General features: G+C 42.4%; 1 protein-coding gene across 2 annotated transcripts; it reads left to right on the top strand.

The window, feature by feature from the left end:
• Window positions 1-4241: 4241 nt before the first annotated feature.
• LOC139565850 (pendrin-like) lies at window positions 4242-19991 on the top strand. Of its 2 annotated transcripts, none has more exons than XM_071386473.1 (21): window positions 4242-4652; window positions 7437-7589; window positions 7738-7877; window positions 8194-8304; window positions 8504-8700; window positions 8905-9069; window positions 9357-9509; window positions 9878-9960; window positions 10335-10482; window positions 11001-11114; window positions 11256-11333; window positions 13381-13476; window positions 13727-13833; window positions 14380-14449; window positions 14540-14632; window positions 14737-14832; window positions 15055-15306; window positions 18614-18668; window positions 19224-19369; window positions 19474-19557; window positions 19667-19991. In XM_071386473.1, the coding sequence occupies exons 2-21, from the start codon at window positions 7450-7452 to the stop codon at window positions 19688-19690; spliced, it is 2352 nt and encodes a 783-aa protein (XP_071242574.1). In that variant the 5' UTR covers window positions 4242-4652; window positions 7437-7449; the 3' UTR covers window positions 19691-19991. The 2 variants fall into 2 exon arrangements, with proteins under 2 accessions (XP_071242574.1, XP_071242573.1); XM_071386472.1 differs by lacking the exon at window positions 4242-4652 and adding an exon at window positions 5562-5713.
• Window positions 19992-20536: the final 545 nt, after the last annotated feature.

Genomic DNA, 20536 nt, shown 5'->3' with positions numbered 1-20536 from the left:
CTCGGCAAGCCGCCTGTGCCCCCTCCCATGTCAAAGAACCTTGATCCATGCAATATTTAAGCTCTGAGGAATTGTTTGATTGTGTGCCTAAGGACAGAAGATAAACAATTGTCCTAAAAATGTCCTTAAAGACATGGACATTGATGTTAAATAATGTACCTAGACGGTTGTCAAAGGATACTGTACCTCATAAAGGTGACATGATCTGAAATGTACTATGTACTGTACCAAGGTGTTAAGAATGACTAACCCCCTTCAAGTAACGTTTTTACATTACTTTAGAGTAGTAGTTTAAAAAATTGTTTGATTGTGTGTTTAAGGACAGAAAATACAAAATGTGCTAAAAATGTCCTGAAAGACAGACATTGTTAAATAAATGTTTCTAAAAGGTTGTCAAAGAATACTGTAACTCATAAAGGTGACATGATTTGAAATGTACTATGTACATTTATTTAAAATAATGCTTTTTGACACCAAAATATTGGTCATGAAGTACACAATTTGTTATAAAGTAAGAAAGTACTTGTAGTATCCCATTAGTAAAAGTACAATTTAACTTCTGGTTGGCATTATCAAATTACAAGTCGATATTCTTCGGTTGGCATATGACCAAGACCAGAGTCAACATCACCATGTTGAGTAGCACAACCGGATATGTGCTAGTCCTCATTTGATTATTAAATCAAGGCTTTGCGCTCAGGGAAATGATGGGTAAATCTCAGTTGACACTCTCCGGAACTTTGCCGACTAGTAAGTATGTTTTAAACCTCTCGCTTTGGGCTGGATGTGTCAATGTGTAGTTCTACGAGCAGAACTACTGTCTTAACTCAATTATCCACAAAATCCCTAGCTTGAAATTGACTTTTTGTTGGAAGCTGTGCAGCGCAACTTCCCCTACATTACCCCCACGCGGGTCAGCCCCTAGCAACTCGAGTTCCAGCCAATGAGCTTTTGCCCCTTGCCATTTGAGCGACAGCTAGCAAGATGTACATACAGTAGAGCGAGAGAGAGCAATAACGCACATTCAGTGCCTTCGGAAAATAATCAGACACCTTGACTTTTTCCCGAAAGAAATGTACGTTACAGCCTTATTCTTAAATGTATTAATTTAATAACAATCCTCAGCAATCTACACACAATACCCCATAATGACAAAGTGAAAACCGGTTTTTAGACATTTTACCACATTTATTAAAACCAAAATACAGAAATACCTTATTTACATAAATATTGAGACCCTTTGCTATGATACTCAACATGGAGCTCAGGTGCATCCTGTTTCCATTGATAAAGAACCTGATGGTCTAAAAGGAAGGACTAAAAACAAACAAAATATAACTATTGTAAAATAGATTGTGTCTGTAAAGTGTGTTTAATATGTATAAACTGAAGGTAGAAGCCTAAGTGTTATTGTTTATTAGTTTACTCCAATTGGGGGAGGGGTGGTAGGGTTTGCGGGGAATAATAAAGGTATATTCTAAAAAGTATGTTACGTGTATGTAAATGGGTATGTGTATGTATGATATATATATTTACCCCCAAAAATATATGAGGGATTGGAAATGAGGCAGACAATTACATTGATGGAAGCAACAATCTATCCGCAATATTAAAGCTGATGCACCCCCTAAAAAGATAAATAAACAAATAAAAATAAAAAAGAACCTGATGGTCACTCTGACAGAGCTCTAGGGTACCTCTGTGCAAATGGGAGAACCTTCCAGGACAAGCATTCCACCAATTAGGCCTTCATGGTAGAGTATTCAGACGGAAGCCACTCCTCAGTAAAAGGCACATGAGAGCCTGCTTGGAGTTTGCCAAAAGGCACCTAAAGACTCTCAGACCATGAGAAAAAAGATTATCTGGTCTGATGAAACTAAGATTGAACTCTTTGGCCCAAATGCCAAGTGTCACATCTGGAGTAAACCTGGCACCATCTCTACGGTGAAGCATGGTAGTGGCAGCATCATGCTGTGGGGATGTTTTTCAGTGGCAGGGACTGGGAGACTAGTCAGGATCGAGGAAAAGATGAATGGAGCAAAGTACAGAGAGATCCTCGATGAAAACCTGCTCCAGAGCGCTCAGGACCTCAGACTGGGGTGAAGGTTCACCTTCCAACAGGACAACGACCCTAAGCACACAGCCAAGACAACACAGGAGTGGCTTCGGGATAAGTCTCTGAATGTCCTTGAGTGGCCCAGCCAGAGCCCGGACTTGAACCTGATCAAACATCACTGAAGAGACCTGAAAATAGATGTGCAGCAACGCTCCCCATCCAATCCGACAGAGCTTGAGAGGATCTGCAGAGAAGAATGGGAGAAACTCGAGGCTGTAATCGCTACCAAAAGTGCATCAACAAAGTACTGAGTACAGGGTCTGAATTCTAATGTAAATGTGATATTTCTGTTTTTTTGCTTTGTCATTATTGGGTATTGTGTGTAGATTGATTTAATACATTTTAGAATAAGGCTGTAACCTAACAAAATGTGGAAAATGTCAAGGGGTTTGAATACATTCCGAAGGCACTGTACATGCATATATTTGATGTAGTATGCAATTTTCGAGGACCACTTTAGTCTCGTGAGCACTAGTTTCAGAACTACTGTGTACAAAGTATACAAAAGCATACTTAACCCTAAACCTGTCTTTCTGGGAAAGGTCTACTATTTATGGGCCCTCTTTGGTGACTGTTGAATAACTTAACAAGCATGCATAACCATTCTCATTTGCCTCCTAAGGCCATGGACGCACATACTGAACAATATGATAACCACATATTACATTACAATCATAACTCACGTGTTCTGATTCATGTGTTTAGAGCATCCGGGTGAGGTGAAGCATGGCGGCCCCAGCCAGACTAATCATGGCTGCAGGTAGCCTAGTGGTTGGAGCGTTGGCAAGGTAAAAATCTGTTGGTCTACCCATGAACAAGGCAGTTAACCCACTGTTCCTAGGCTATCATTGTAAATAAGAAATTGTTCTTCACTGACTTGCCTAGTTAAATAAAGGTTAAATAATTATTATTTTCAGTCTGAACATTTTTTACCAGTATTTTGAATATCCACTAGAGGGAGTTCAAGATCAGAGGTCAGTTGATCAAGACTGACAAATTTGACAGCAGTAGTATCTGTACATGCTACAAAAGAGCATACTGCATAGCACACTGCAGTATAATTACAACTAACCCCTGTGTATGCCGTTTGGCTAGAAACATGCTGTTTGAATATATGAGTATCATAGACCTTCCAGTGCTTGGGGGCCTGCAAGGAGGAGTTATACCCAGATCAGAGACCTAAATGCTGGGTGGGTTGGGAATGATTTAGCGAGTCTCTCACACAACAGCTCCCTTGTAGAGAATGAAGAGTGATAAGCTGCTGTTAATGAAAAAGACCTGGGCTTTCCTGACCGCTACACCTCTCTGTCATAACGTTATGATGTTCAATATTGAATCCTCTTAACCTGCCTGGTAAACCCAAACAGCCAAATATAATCAAATTCATCTTTAAACCTCCCCTCTACACACAGGCACACGGACACACGAGCACACACACACACACACACACACACACACACACACACACACACACACACACACACACACACACACACACACACACACACACACACACACACACACACACACACACACACACACACACACACACACACACACACACACACACACACACACACACACACACACACACACACACACATTGTCAGGTCTCAGATGTATAGCTAGCTGACTGTAGTAACATGGCAGGGCTTGGCACAAAACAAAACCATTTGATCTTATCAAATCATAGCGTTTGGCATAGCACAGAATGTTCAGCAAGGTCCGTCACAACTACAATACTGGAAAAGGAATGACATTGTTTTCATGATAGGCCTTGAGCCAGTAAAGAAGCACTGTTCAGTCTGTCCAAGGACAGGGTCAGTAACGCTCAGTGTATTCAGTCCCACTTTCAGTAATCAGTCACACCTCCACTGGTCAACAGGAAGTATAGACGCACACACACACACACACACACACACACACACACACACACACACACACACACACACACACACACACACACACACACACACACACACACACACACACACACACACACACACACACACACACACACACACACACACACACACACACACACACAGGGATGAGGCTCTAATGGTGGTTTTTCCATCTAGACTTACCCCCACAGCAGGGTACCACCAGTGTTTCCATCAGGAGTTTGACACTAGAGACTTGTGGCGAGCAGAATCAACAACATACGTATCATTCAAGACTGTTGCTTTGTGAGAAGGTGTTCAAGTTCAGTTAGCCATTGTTATGTAAATGACAGCTGAAAAGTACCCAGGGCATTGCTTTGGCTCCAAGTCAGAGCAGGTCCACCGAAGCCATGGCCCAGTGAGACATGGGTGCCAGCCCGCATAGAGGGAAACAGAAAAGTCTGAGCCATTTGGGTAAAACATTGGAGTAAATCCTCAGTGGAAATGTGCCATGAGAGAGAGAGAGAGATTGAATAATTGGTCCTAGACTATTTGTGAGAGGATATTTCATTTGCAGTGTTTGTGGTCAAACCTATTCACTTCTGAAAAGGAGCAACATTCTGGAATATAGAACAACTACCCAAGGAGATCAGGTAAGTGATTATGACACAATACTTTTGTAGAAGTAGAATGATTTTTTAAATGTTTTCATTTGTGACATGTCGATTTGTAAAAAAAAAAAATGCAACTGTGTGGTCATCCAACAGCAAAACTAAATGGAAAAACATCATGGTCAAATTGTGCACAAAGTTCTTCAGACATAATCAGAAAATAACACACACACACTTACACACACACAGCAGGGCTTGGCACAAAACAAACCCATTTGATCTTATCAAAACATAGCGTTTGGCAAGTAACTTCTATGACAGACTGAAAAGTGCTTCTTTACTGGCTCAAGGCTTATCATGAAAACAATCAAGACAAGAGCATCAAGTTCACTGTGATGATACTTGTATGTGTAACATAGTCTACACACTGTTTCATGTTCTAGTGTGGTAGTGGTGAGGGACCTTACTGAACACTCTGTGCTAAGGACAGGGTCAAATAACGTTCAGTGCATTCAGTCCCACTTTCAGTAATCAGTTACACCTCCACAGGTCAACATGAACTATAGATGCACACCCACCCACACACCCACACACACCCCCACACACACACACCCACACCCCCACACACACACACACACACACACACACACACACACACACACACACACACACACACACACACACACACACACACACACACACACACACACACACACACACACACACACACACACACACACACACACACACACACACACACAGCCACCCTTGGCAGAATTTTCGGTTGGGCTCTGTAGATTCTATAGCTCCCTTGTGCTTCCTCCACCGGCAACACTCAGACACACATACCCCTTACCCCTCTGCTCCCCAACTCCCCCCGGCCCCCACCCTCATGTAAGCCTTAAACACAAACACACACAGGGATGGGGCTCTAAGAAAGAGAGAGAGAGAGAGAAGGAGAGTATGACATTGAAGAATTAGTCCTAGACCGTTTGTAAGAGGATGTGTAATGTTTGTGGTCAATTCGTGGGATGTACTTTTGCTATTCACTTCTGAAAAGGAGCAACATTCTGGAATATAGAACAACTACCCAAGGAGATCCAGTAAGTGATTATGACACAATACTTTTGTAGAAGTATAATTTCTTTTTTTTATGTTGTAATTTGTGACTCATGGATTTGTAAATATTTATGCAACTGTGTGGTCATCCAACAGCAAAACAAAATGGACAAACATCATGGTCAAATTGTGAACACAGTTCTTCAGACATAATCAGAAAATAATGAAAGTAATATCCTAAAATAGAACACTGAATTAAAATGATTAGAGGTTATCAAAGAAGGATATCTAAGTTGGTCTGTAGTGCACCTTTTGAAAGCCCTGTGGTGGTGGCCTTTATATAACAATTACAATAATATATGCCATTTAGCTGATCCTTTTATTCAAAGTGATTACAATGGTTTTGATTGGGTGACAAGCCCCCAACTCTGGCTCTGATCCACTGACTTGTAAATATACAGTTAATGAAAGAGAGAGTTTGTTCTGTGTTGAACACAAACTCATCTTTCACTCAAGCCTCTGGTGTCATATTAGGTGTAGAATATCAGACCCACCGCCACCCGGCCATCCAGTGTTTTCCTGTGTCATAAAAGTGTATCTTATTCACTCGCAGACTAACATGTGCTTTAAAAAATACATTTCCTAACTGTGGTTAGCTTTCCCCAGATTTGACCCTAGTTAGGCTAGGCTAGGCTAGGCTAGGCTGTGTTTTGGATGTATTCTTAGCCTGGCACCGCTATGTCGTTGGTAACCCTGTTCCTTAGTGACAGCTTTGGGGTGAGATCAAGCTAAGGATGCTCTTGGCTATGGTGCGATGCTGAAACCCAACAAGCAGTACTATCAATCAATCAATCAATTTTATTTTATATAGCCCTTCGTACATCAGCTAATATCTCGAAATGCTGTACAGACACCCAGCCTAAAACCCCAAACAGCTAGTAATGCAGGTGTAGAAGCACTGGGTCAAAGACACAGAGAGAGATCTTATGACCCAAACATTGCCCAACTGTCCCATTGTAACACTCTGGAGCAATCAATGACACCATGTATGAGGGAGTATTCCTCTCAAAGAACCTGAATAACATCACAAGGTGTGAATTATTTTTTATTTTTTTAAATCTACTATAGAAATCATGGATACTATAGCCTAACATGACTGTGCCTAAATTATAGTCTGTTTGTGTTTTTGACCTTTGACCTTAGAGTGATAAGGTGATAAGCTCAGACATCATGTAATGAATTATATTCTATTGACTGTTTTGGAAAGATACAAATCAAATTGCCTCTTAGATAAAAACATGGAGGAAGCTCCCCAGCTAAATCTGACACCTGTTTTTTCTGCAGTCACTATATTGGGTCCCTACTTTTTTTTAATTGTCACAAAATCATTGTGTCATTATAATTCACACTTGATAAGATAAAGCAAAGGTTTCACTGGCTGGCTATGTGTGCCATTCCCCAAAAGATATGGTGACAAGCAGAGAGAAATAAAAGTGAGAACAGCATATACATTCAAACAGGCTTTCTCAATACCCTGGAAGTGCCAGGTTTGATTGAATAGGACTCTAAGATCACTCACATAACAGAGGACAAAAATCGGATAAAACTGCAGTTCCTCACAATAAAATGACAGCTCTTAATAAAGATATCCCATTGTATATCTCTCTGTCACGCAAATCTCCAGAGACTCTTTCTAACTCAAGATGTTTACACTTCATAAGGGAAGGCACTGGTGCTCACTGGTCGCCATCATGTCTGTCTCCTCAGCAGTCGGAGCGGTATGGATGCCCTCCCTCCAGAGAACCTGTACCCATACACCGTGTCCAGACCCATCTACTCCAACCCCACGTTTGAGGAGGACAACAAGAGGCAGGCCCGGGAGGAGAGGACCCTGAGGGACAGACTCAGCCGCACCTGTGGGTCAGTTTGGACAAGGTTTTAATAGTCTTACTGAAAGGAAAACAGGCAACATTTTGTATGTTTGGTCTGTGAGAAGTGAATATGTCTGTCTGTATCTATGCTGACTGTAATAATGTTTGACATTAAATATGTGTTTTTTCCAATGCAGCTGCTCAGGTAGACAGGCCCTGAAGGTTGTGAAAGGAGTCTTTCCTGTCATTGACTGGCTCTCCAGATACCCAATAAGAGAGTGGCTTCCCAGTGATGTCATCTCTGGTGTTAGCACTGGTCTGGTGTGCAGCTTACAAGGTGTGCGTCCCAGTTTTCTCTAAACCAACTGTAGTCGATGTGTAGATTCCACAAAAAGCTACTTTTTGATTATCCAGTGTGACCAAATGGCGTTCTTTCCTCACTATTGTAATCACCCATGGCAAGCTGCTTTGAACCATTTCATGCTTAGACAGTTTTGTTTAGCGCTCTTTGAAATAACAGGTTGTTGAAACTGAAAGTCATCAATCTTGACAGAGTGAACATGTCAGGCTGCAGTTGCCCCTCGTCAATTCTCATACAGACGTGAGAAGACAAACACTGCTCATTTTCTGTGGTTTATTTCCTTGTGTCTCAGGCTTGGCCTATGCCCTGCTTGTGTCCGTGGCTCCAGTCTATGGACTCTACTCTGCCTTCTTCCCCATCCTCACCTACTTCCTGCTGGGCACCTCCAGACACATCTCTGTAGGTAGGGCCCACCCCTCCACCTGACTGACACCTGGACTGACCATTGACCAATGACTAATGAACTCATCCATCTCCTGTGATTGGACGTTTAATGAATGAGGCAGAGACGTAGTCAAATATGTAACAATGCATTTACAAAGTTGGCATCAATTGCGCATGCACTTATCAGGTGTCTCCCTTGCCTGTTCTCCACCCCTCAGGTCCGTTCCCTGTCACCTGTCTAATGGTAGGCTCTGTCGTGTTGACCCTCGCCCCCGATGACCACTTCCTGCTTCCTGGGAATGGCACCGGTATGAATGGAACCGAGGCTGATGGGATTGTGGTGGACGTGGAGGCTATGGAGGCCCAGAGGATCATGGTGGCGTCCTCCATGACTGTGCTGGTCGGGCTGTTCCAGGTAATTATTGAGTTAAAGATTCAGTGCAAAGAGGAAGACATTGATATCCCACAATGATCTGACATCATCTTGTTCATATTAATATAAGGTCTTGATGAACAACTCTGAGCCCTGATAGCCTTTAACTTGGATCCAGAGTTTTTGCTGGTCAAGTCATATGGTCTACTGTATCTCCATGGTGACCAGGTGTTCCTCCCCATACAGGTGGTAATGGGGCTGCTCCAGGTGGGCTTCCTGGTCCGTTACCTGTCAGACCCCCTGGTGGGCGGCTTCACCACAGCTGCTGCCTTCCACGTCCTCATCTCCCAGCTGAAGATAGTCCTCTCCGTCCCCACTAACAACCACAGCGGCTGCTTCTCCATCCTCTACGTGAGGGTCTGATACTCTAATACACACTGTAGAAGGACATCTGTCTAGATTCCTTTTGATTGGCTGTTAGTGTCGGAGAATGAATTAAGAAAAAAACAGCCTAGAATTTTCTTTACATCAAATAACACATGGTTATTGACAAAATTACAAAGAAAGAGCTTTCGATTTAGTGGTCATTCTATCCAACTAGGTTCATTTGAAGGCCTACTTTGCATTAAACAAAATGCATATCTCAGGGATAGTGTCAGACATAAAGATCACCAAATATGACCAATTGTTCTGTTTAGACGCTCATCGACGTGTTTACCAACATCAGACAGACCAACAGAGCTGACCTGGTGGCCGGGCTGCTCACCATTGTCATCGTCATGGCTGTAAAAGAGGTCAACTCCAAATTCCGGCACAAGATTCCCGTCCCCATCCCCATCGAAGTGATTGTGGTAGGAAGTGGAATGGCTCACAGTCAATATTTTACTGTTGTGAAATGATAACGATCAGTGTTTGAGATTCTATAAAATGCAGAATATCCAAACATGTAATAGGGTCTACGGAAAATTCTGAGGACATTATGGACTACTATCTATTAATGAGGTGTTTTTAGAACTTCACCACAAAGTTACACCATTTGTTGTGATAAAATAACTATAACCTAAAGATGAAATTACTGTGTATGTACGTATCTACTGTGTCCCATATGTGTGTGTTACATGTGTGATACATGTTTAAGTGTACAGTAAACCATCATGTCTCACCTCTCCTGTGTCCAACTGTCTCTATCTCCACCCCAATCCACCCCCCTCTCTCCCAGACCGTGGTTGCCGCTGGGATCTCCTACGCCATCGAGCTGGAGTCTCGCTACGGTGCCAGCATTGTGCACAGCATCCCCAGGGGGTGAGAGCCCTTCCTGTGGCACTTCCTGTTTCCTGTCCCCAAAGCAGAGGATGTTCTGGAGTTTTTTATTGACAGACTTAGAATCTTATGGTCATCCTCGTTAAGTCATTCAGCAGGCGCTATCCAAACCAGACCAACTTGGCTTGTATTGTTACCGTCAGAGTATTAACAAATGGTTCCAACAATAACATTAACAAATGGCATGGAGAAACATTCCCAACAATACCAAACATAACTGAAAGACTATTTAAACAACAATATGAGTTAAATTCAGTTAAAATTGGCTACTGTACACTTCCTAAATCAAACACAATATCAAAACTGTAAAATATATTATGTTTTCCAATATAACTTGTTAGGTGTTTGTCCCACAGGTTTGCTCCAGCTCAGCCTCCCAACACAGAGCTGCTGTGGAACATTCTGGGCTCCAGTTTCTCTACAGCGGTAGTGGGCTATGCAGTAGCTGTCTCTGTGGCCAAGGTCTACGCTGCAAAACACGACTACACCATCGATGGCAATCAGGTGTGTATGCTTGTGTGTGTGTGGTACATTCCAAACTTCCTGCCAATCAAGTTCTTTCCCCAAGCAGAATTTCTCTCACACTGCAAGAGTCGACCTGGGATGTAAGAGTGTCTATAACCAAGAGTTTAATATGACCTTCCTAATGTCTCTCTGAAGCAATGTGAGCATTGTGTCCAATATCAATTTTTTGGAGTCACTCCACACAAACACACACATAGTCGGACACCACTAAAACACTGTGTTGGTTTTTATAGTTAACTATCACTTAAATGCTTCGTTCAATGGGTTTACAGTAACTCAACACTCCCTACCAAAACCGGATTTGTATGTTGCAAATTAGCACCAATGCAAATGTTTTCTAAATCAGGCCCTAGTCTCTAAGATGTCACTGCAGCACCGGTACAGTATGTTCAAGAACAACATTTGTAGATTGACACTGGTTTCTCAGCTGTAACGTGTGCGATGCTCCATGTATCATTTGCAGTAGATTGACCAGGCTCTCTCCCTGTGTGTCCTAGGAGCTGATAGCGTTCGGGTTCAGTAATGTGTTCTGTGGCTGCTTCTCCGGCTTTGTGGCAAGCACTGCACTGTCCCGCACTGCTGTACAGGAGAGCACCGGCGGCAAGAGTCAGGTACACTATACAGTACTTATAGGCAAGAAACACACACACACACACACACACACACACACACACACACACACACACACACACACACACACACACACACACAATAACAGGGTGCCGTTACAAACGTGTGTACTATTCTTACAGGTGGCTGGTATAATCTCAGCTGTGATGGTAATGATTGTGATCCTGGCTCTCGGGAACCTCTTGGAACCCCTGCAGAAGGTGAGGAAGAGATCCAAGCTGTATAATGGGTCAACTCATCAACCACATCCAATGATAATGCAGAGTGTGAAATGGGATTGCTCTAGACCAGTGGTTCCCAAACTGTTTTAAAGTCCCGTACCCCTTCAAACATTCAACCTCCAGCTGCGTACCTTCTCTAGCACCAGGGTCAGCGCACTCTCAAATGTTGTTTTTTTGCCATCATTGTAAGCCTGCCACGCACACACTATACGATACATTTATTAAACATAAGAATGAGTATGAGTTTTTGTCACAACCCGGCTCGTGGAAAGTGACAAAGAGCTCTTATAGGAGCAGGGCACAAATAATAATATAATAATAATCAATACTTTTGCTCTTTATTTAACCATCTTTCATATAAAACCTTATTAATTCATCAAAAATGTTGAATAACTCACCACAGATTCATAAGAAGGGTGTGCTTGAAAGGATGCACATAACACTGCAATGTTGGGTTGTATTGGAGAGTCTCAGTCTTAAATCATTTTCCACACACAGTCTGTGCCTGTATTTAGTTGTCATGCTAGTGAGGGCCGAGAATCCACTCTCACATAGGTACATGGTTGCAAGGGGCATCAGTGTCTTAACAGCGCGATTTGCCAAGGCAAGAAACTCTGAGCGCAGCCCTATCCAGAAATCTGGCAGTGGCGTCTGATTAAATTCATTTTTCACAGAACCGCTTGTTGCATTTTCGATGAGGCACTCTTGTTCAGATATCGGTAAGCGGACTGGAGGCAGGGCATGAAAGCGATAACGAATCCAGTTGTTTGTGTCGTCCGTTTAGGGAAAGTGCCTGTGTAATTGCACAACCAGCTCACTCAGGTGCTTAACTATATCACATTTGACATTGTCCGTAAGCTTGAGTTCATTTGCACACAAAAGAAATGATGGAAAGATCTGTTTGTTGTCCTTGTTAATGCAGACAGAAAAGAACTACAACTTCTTAATCATAGCCTCAATTTTGTCCCGGACACATTGAACATAGTTGCGGAGAGTCCCTGTAGTCCTAGATTCAGATCATTCAGGCGAGAAAAAACATCACCCAGATAGGACAGTCGTGTGAGAAACTCGTCATTAAGCGGTCAGCAAGCAAGCGGTCAGACAAGTGAAAATTAGGGTCAGAAAATAAAACTTTAAGCTCGTCTAGACTCATCCAGATATAACGCATATAATTCACTGGCGTGTATGCAAAGCAGGAATTGTTTCAAAACATCTCCTGCCGTGTCACTGATGTGTTGTGAAACAGTGTTGTTTGATGAAGGCATTGTCTGTATCGTTTTTTGGGCCTTTTCCCCCAGCATTGTCCCAGGCATATCCGCGGCAGCAGGAAGAATTAAGTCCTCCACAATAGTATGGGGCTTGCCAGTCCTAGCCACTCGGTAGCTCACCATATAAGACACTTCTAGACCCTTCTTATTAATGGTATCTGTTGCTTTTATACATGTCTTAATACTCAAAAGTCGTCTTTATTCTCGCTCCAAAAACTTCCGTGGCTTATTTTTCAAATTGTCATGTTTCGTTTCTAAATGTCTGCACAACAGTGAAGGTTTCCCGCGACAGAGTAACGGTTTATTATTATTATTATTATTTATTTTTTAAAACCGTTATTTAACTAGGCAAATTAGTTAAGAACAAATTCTTATTTACACTTGACGGCCTAGGAACAGTGGGTTAACTGCCTTGTTCGGGGGCAGAACAACAGATTTTTACCTTGTCTGCTCGGGGATTCGATCTAGCAACCTTTTGGTTAATGTAATTGGATGTTAATTATTTGACTAGGCTACCTGTATTTGACGTTGTGTTGTTATTTCGCTGAACACTAAATGGTTTAATTTTATTTTTGGCAGTGAAACGAGGCTACTCAGACGAGAAAAAAAACTCACCCAAATGTATAGCCCTGTTGGAAAATATAAATGTACTGTTTGAAAAAGGTTATTTGACGTAACCCCGACGGCATTGCGCATACCAGTTTGGGAATACCTACTGTAGACTAACACACTGATCCAACTCTGTATTGGTCCCACAGTCAGTGCTGGCAGCCATCGTCATCGCCAACCTGAAAGGAATGTTCATGCAGGTGACAGAGGTGCCCACACTGTGGAGACAGAACAGAGCAGACTGTGTGAGTAACACTGACACTCAGCAACAGTGTAGAGCACCATCCACTTTCAATCCCCTGAAGTAGATGACATGAAAGCATGATCAACTTGGTATACATGGAATAACTATACATGTAATCACTGGCAGTAAAGATGCCGTAGTGTGTTGATGTCACCCAATCCACTGTATTTCACTTCAACGTAACAATTGTACTAGGACTTTCTCTGCTGGATCTCATCGTAAGTTAAAACTGAAACTTGTTATTTTCCAAGTTCATCTGGCTGGCGACCTGCCTGGCTTCTGTGGTGTTGGGACTAGACGTGGGACTGCTGGCTGGCCTGGTGTTTGAGATGGGAACTGTGGTGGTCCGGACACAGTTGTGAGTGACACATAACACCTACACATAACACACTGCAATGGAACCAATCACATACATTACTAGATGCATTCTGTGAAGGCCTAGATTAGATGTCATATTTTGATGTAGATATTGTTGTGTACACTACAGTATTTACCCTGTATTATAAAACCATTAACCCTAAATCAGAAAATCAAAAGATTTTCCTGGCTCGCGTGTTTGACCACGTGCTCTTCACCGCTGTGTAGATAAGAGTCTATAAACATCAGTCGGCGAGACTATGAGTAACACTGAGCAGGCCTCTTCTGTAATCAAAGGCTATTGGGATGGCTTTGAAGTCTTCTGCTCGTGTCATTAGAAATATCACCTTTCCCAAACCCACTGATGTATAACATAAAACAAATAAGCATTACAAATAACTGATAAGAGATTCTAGGATATGCTTGATATGTCCTAGTTTAAACTGTCATTATTTATATTTTCTGTCTACAAAATAGAAATTATTAGGATGGCACTAAGAAAAATATATTTTATTTATAAAACATATTTGTTCCTCCTCATCCATAGTCCTGCATGCTCTACACTTGGAAACATACCCGGCACAAACATATACAGGAACATGAAAGACTACAAGAATGTAAGACATCTGATATGTTTGAACTCTAATTAATATATACCATAAATGGATGCCAGAAATAAATGCAATAATGAGGCCTTCCTCTGTCAGATTGCAGAAGTTCCCGGAATTAAGATTTTTAAGTGCAATGCTCCCATCTACTTTGCCAACATTGACTACTTCAAAGAGCGATTGAGAGCCACGGTGAGTGAGCTCATTATATTTCCCCTTGACATTGTATAGATTGTGGATAGGCAGGCAAGCAGGCAAGATTAAAGTTTGTTGTGCATTTGACCTTTGACATGCAGGTGGGGTTTGACTCTGTCAGAGTGTTCAAGAAGAGGAATAAGGCCCTCAAGAAGATTCACAAACTCATAAAGAAAGGGAAACTGAGGGCGACAGAGGTACGATACAATCTGATTATTGATAACATTCGTCTGTTCAGCTCAGAATCTTTTGAAACAGGGAAATTCCATCTTTCAGTCTCCTTTCAATCCTTTGCACTCATTTAGTTTTGCTCTGTAAAGTGAGCACAGTACCTGGTAACCAGTTAGGATTTTAAGATAGGTTGTGGAAATACATTTGACTTATTGATTGATTGATTGGTTGAACCTCTGTTCACCCAGACCGGGGAGGTGGTATCCGAGGTCTCCCTGGGTGTCGACAACAAGGGCTTCGAGAGCGAGCAGGACAGTGGGCGGGAGTCCGGGCAGCTGGAGGACGGGGATTGGCCTGTGCCAGAGGTGGAGGTCCGTGTGGATTGGGCCTTGGACCTGCCAGTCAGGGTGTCGGTACCTAAGGTCCAGATCCACAGCCTGGTACTGGACTTCTCAGCCGTGTCCTTCCTAGACGTGGTGGCCGTCAAGTCCCTCAGACTGGTAGGTCGGATTCTACTACTAGTACCATCCATATGATATTCTACAGAATAGATTTTACAGACCACAGTTCATTCAAAGACAAAAGATCCCTTACTACAGTGTTATAGTGAGTCATCTTTCTGACATAATTTGAGTTAGTGATCTACTGTATGACGAGGCATCATGTCACAGCTTATACACAGTGCCCCAGCTCATGACAATGCACAAATGACACAACTAAAGGAATAATACCCTCTGTATGGTTCAGTGGCGGTCAGTGACGTTTAAGATGAGGGAGGACAAAATGTTTTTTAGGAGCATGGCCATATTACTATTACAGCATACTGGATGATTGCCATTCATATTCCATTCACCCAGCTCAATGTAATATCGATAAGTTTAGGCTACATGATACTAACATTTCCCCTACCCCCATCATAAGGTTGCTACAACCTAGCCTACGAATGACAGTTTACAATGCAGGTGCACTGGTCGAGAGAGAAATGAGAGTAATCAAGGTGACAGACAATGACACATTCAATACTGCATCGCACACTCTTGCATGCATCTCGCTGATTTAGAGTGTATTCATTAGTCCAATAGTTGCTAATTAGTTCCTTTTGGACCAATTCAGGTATGTTTATCCCTGTTTTGTTATATTTGCTTCCGTTTAAGAAATGTTTTTCAACAGAATCTTTGGAATGAATAGTAGTCGAATAAAAATGCATGACAATTTTGCCCATTGTATAATTATTTTTCGCATCTATGCGCTCTCCTCCTCTCACCTTTTCCCATCACTTGTGAACTTCAGTGCACAACACATCAGCTATCTGTGACCAGGCAAAAAAAACTTTCCAAGCCAAACCTTCATATCATAACCGCTAACAGTTACACACAGTCTACATCATTGTCACCATATTAGCTAACGTCATAGTCAACATAGCTACTAGAACTAAAGTGTAAGTAAACCCGCTACAATCATGAAGTACAGTGTACAGTCAGCAAGCAGTTTAGCAGTTACACCGGTGGGCCCCGGTGGCAATACATTTATAAAACCAAAAGCTTACCTTGACTTGGAGAGTTCCAGTGTTTGATAGATATAGCCAGCTAGCTAACATAGCATCCCTCTCTGTTTGAGCTAAGTGTTTGAGTAGGCTAAACTAGCTAGCTGCATTAACTACCTTAGTGAAAGTGAAAAGAAATACAATAGAATATTGCTATCACTTTCTCTCTTGCTTCTCCTGAATTTTTAAACAAATGAATTTGTTCAAAACTGTTCAACTATTGTCTTTCTCTCTCTTTGAGTCAACTACTCTTTGAATCAACCACATTTTATGCACTGCAGTGCTAGCTAGCTGTAGCTTATGCTTTCAGTACTAGATTCACTCTCTGATCCTTTGATTTCATGCTGCAAGAGCTCTGATAGGTTGGAGGACGTCCTCCAGAAGTTGTCATAATCATAGCCGTGGGAAGTAGTTTGGAGGTGGGGGTGCTGGACATTTTTATTTATATATATTTTTTAATTCCGATTTTTCAGGGGGTGCTGCAGCACCCTCAGCACCCCTACTTCCTGTGGCTATGGTCATAATTACTGTGAGCCTTCAATGTTTTGTATTGAAGTCCAGCTGTCTTCTGGCTGTTGATGCTACTGTACAGTCGTGACCAAAAGTTTTGAGAATGACACAAATATTAATTTTCACAAAGTCTGCTGCCTCAGTTTGTATGATGGCAATTTGCATATACTCCAGAATGTTATGAAGAGCGATCAGATGAATTGCAATTAATTGCAAAGTCCCTCTTTGCCATACAAATGAACTGAATCCCCCAAAAACATTTCCACTGCATTTCAGCCCTGCCACAAAAGGACCAGCTGACATCATGTCAGTGATTCTCTCGTTAACACAGGTGTGAGTGTTGACGAGGACAAGGCTGGAGATCACTCTGTCATGCTGATTGAGTTCGAATAACAGACTGGAAGCTTCAAAAAGAGGGTGGTGCTTGGAATCCTTGTTCTTCCTCTGTCAACCATGGTTACCTGCAAGGAAACACGTGCCGTCATCATTGCTTTGCACATAAAGGGCTTCACAGGCAAGGATATTGCTGCCAGTAAGATTGCACCTAAATCAACCATTTATCAGATTGTCAAGAACTTCAAGGAGAGCGGTTGAATTATTGTGAAGAAGGCTTCAAGGCACCCAAGAAAGTCCAGCAAGCGCCAGGACCGTCTCCTAAAGTTGATTCAGCTGCGGGATCAGGGCACCACCAGTACAGAGCTTGCTCAGGAATGGCAGCAGATAGATGTGAGTGCATCTGCACGTACAGTGAGGCGAAGACTTTTGGACGATGGCCTGGTGTCAAGAAGGGCAGAAAAGAAGCCACTTCTCTCCAGGAAAAACATCAGGGACAGACTGATATTCTGCAAAAGGTACAGGGATTGGACTGCTGAGGACTGGGGTAAAGTCATTTTCTCTGATGAATCCCCTATCCGATTGTTTGCGGCATCCGGAAAAAAGCTTGTCCGGAGAAGACAAGGTGAGCGCTAGCATCAGTCTTGTGTCATGCCAACAGTAAAGCATCCTGAGACCATTCATGTGTGGGGTTGCTTCTCGGCCAAGGGAGTGGGCTCACTCACAATTTTGCCTAACAACACAGCCATGAATAAAGAATGGTACCAACACATCCTCCGAGAGCAACTTCTCCCAACTATCCAGGAACAGTTTGGTGACGAACAATGCCTTTTCCAGCATGATGGAGCACCTTGCCATAAGTCAAAAGTGATAACTAAGTGGCTCGGGGAACAAAACATCAATATTTTGGGTCCATGGCCAGGAAACTCCCCAGACCTTAATCCCATTGAGAACTTCTGGTCAATCCTCAAGAGGCGGGTGGACAAACAAAAACCTACAAATTCTGACAAACTCCAAGCATTGATTATGCAAGAATGGGCTGCCAACAGTCAGGATGTGGCCCAGAAGTTAATTGACAGCATGCCAGGGAGGATGCAAGGGTCAACACTGCAAATATTGACTCTTTGCATCAACTTCATGTAATTGTCAATAAAAGCCTTAGACACTTATGAAATGCTTGTAATTATACTTCAGTATTCCATAGTAACATCTGACAAAAATATCTAAAGACACTGAAGCAGCAAACTTTGTGAAAATTAATATTTGTGTCGTTCTCAAAACTTTTAGTATAGTTTTATGTAAAAAGGAGAACTTTTTTTAATGTTTCTCTATTTTTATTCTTTTGAAATTCACTGAGGAGGGTGGTTCTCCCCGGTTCAACAACCTCAGAATACTACTTAAAATATCTCTGTCCTCTACAGGTCATTAAAGAGTTCCTACGCATCGGAGTCAATGTCTACATCGCAGGCTGTGACGGTACGGTTTGGGATAAAAAAATACAGTATATGTCACTATTTAAAGTCTTGAGCATAGTAAACAGTGTTATTGGGACAGTGCTATCACTTTCTTACAAAGAATTCTGCTGTGAAATGTTTGTTCAATGCTGCCAAGCGGATTAGAATGAACTAAAAGCAGATTGTACTATCAAAATGTCCATGTCATATTTTACCTTTATTTAACTAGGCAAGTCAGTTGAGAACAAATTCTTATTTACAATGACAGCCTACTGGGGAACAGTGGGTTAACTGCCTTGTTCAGGGGCAGAATGGCAGATTTTTACCTTGTCAGCTCGGGGTTTCGATCCTGCAACCTTTTGGTTACTGGCCCAATGCTCTAACCACTAGGCTACCTGCCGCCCTAAAATAATAATAATAACCATAATAATGGTTGTGTTTGGTTGGCCTTGGAGGTTCACATTCTGATAACTGGTGGTGTCTGTGCCAGTCTGTTTCAGCACTGGACAGCTCTGCCTTCTGCATTGGGTTCTTTGCTGTTGTTATTGGTCTCTCTAACTGGCATCTAACACTCCAGATGAAATTGTACGGAAAATGGAAGCCTTGGCCTTCTTCGATGAGGAGGTGACACGAGATCTCCTCTTTCTCTCTGTCCACGACGCCATCCTCTTCATCAAACTGGAGACAGCCAATGGGAGCATGCAGGATGCCATGGTTGAGGGGGTGAGGGACCCGGAAATCAGTGGTTTATTCTCTGATTTGAATTGATGCTCAAACAACTGACTAAAGACTATTAACCTAGCCATCTTGTCTTTGTCTGTGCCCAGCTTTCTCTAATGCAGGATTGCAAGGAGCCACCGCCTTTCACTGAGGAAGAGGACCTGATTGAGACCTATGACAACCAGCATAGAGTGAGAACTATTTTCATCACTCCATTCTCTTTTATTGTCAATCACATCAGAATGTTTGACAGCCATAATGTTGTCCATTATTCATCCGAGACTCTCTGCTCATCCATAGGCAATCCATGGACTCTCCAACTAACACAGATACGCAGAAGAGCTGACCCTGTATCTGTGTTCTCTGTGAACGGAGGATCAACCAGTATAAATTACTTTCCATAAGGGACCACGGTCAAATCAGGGGACACTGACAATGGATTTTCCCCAGACTACGGCTCAAACTCAGGGGAAGCTGCTCTTAGCCAACTGAGTGTAACTTTGGACTTTGGAGTGGACTAAGAGGGTGATTTGAGGCAGCCGATCATTGATATCTCTCTTTAACAACCGTAAAGTGTCTTAATTATATCAATGAATAATAAACTGATTTGTATTATTGTAAACTCTCTGCTATGTCAAGGCCCTTCTCCTTTACAAGTGTAATAATATAAATAGGGAAAAACAACAACAGGAGTTATGCATGTCCTTTTCCTTGTGCGCATTTCAACAACAGGACCATTGTTTGTGTATGTGTCGAGGGCTTTCAGAAGAACAAATTTATAAACACAGAAGTCCTGCTCATCCGTGCAGTCGCAGTTGATCTGTGTTATAAACACTCAGTTTCCTCCCTCCCGAGATGGGCACTCCCGTGCGGCGGAAGGGACATCAGAGGACCTCGGCTAAACCTGGAAGAGGGAAGAAGAGACACTTCTGTTTTATTTGTCCAGAAACAAGAGTGGTACTACATCCCAGATCCCTTCACAGACTTCTTCTCCTCAACCCATCCCCTGCACAGGAAGTGATGTCATACAGGAAGAGTTGAAGTGTGTTTAAACAAAGATTGTCTATTATATTGACAAGATATTCAAGTGACTGCTCTAACAATAGAAATACTTGTCCTCAAAGATGGAAGGCAGGCAGAAGGCGGCGAGATCAGGTGAGACCATTCTAG

Source organism: Salvelinus alpinus, chromosome 37 (assembly GCF_045679555.1).
Source record: "Salvelinus alpinus chromosome 37, SLU_Salpinus.1, whole genome shotgun sequence".
Lineage (NCBI taxonomy): Eukaryota > Metazoa > Chordata > Actinopteri > Salmoniformes > Salmonidae > Salvelinus > Salvelinus alpinus.
This window is presented reverse-complemented; position numbering and strand designations above follow the sequence as displayed.

Bases quoted from the DNA above. Each gene is read 5' to 3' on its own strand.
- LOC139565850 (XM_071386473.1), top strand. From the start codon at position 7,450: ATGGATGCCCTCCCTCCAGAGAACCTGTACCCATACACCGTGTCCAGA. The intron at 14,633-14,736 runs GTGAGTGAGCTC...TTTGACATGCAG, and splicing joins AAGAGCGATTGAGAGCCACG to GTGGGGTTTGACTCTGTCAG. The intron at 14,833-15,054 runs GTACGATACAAT...CTGTTCACCCAG, and splicing joins GGAAACTGAGGGCGACAGAG to ACCGGGGAGGTGGTATCCGA.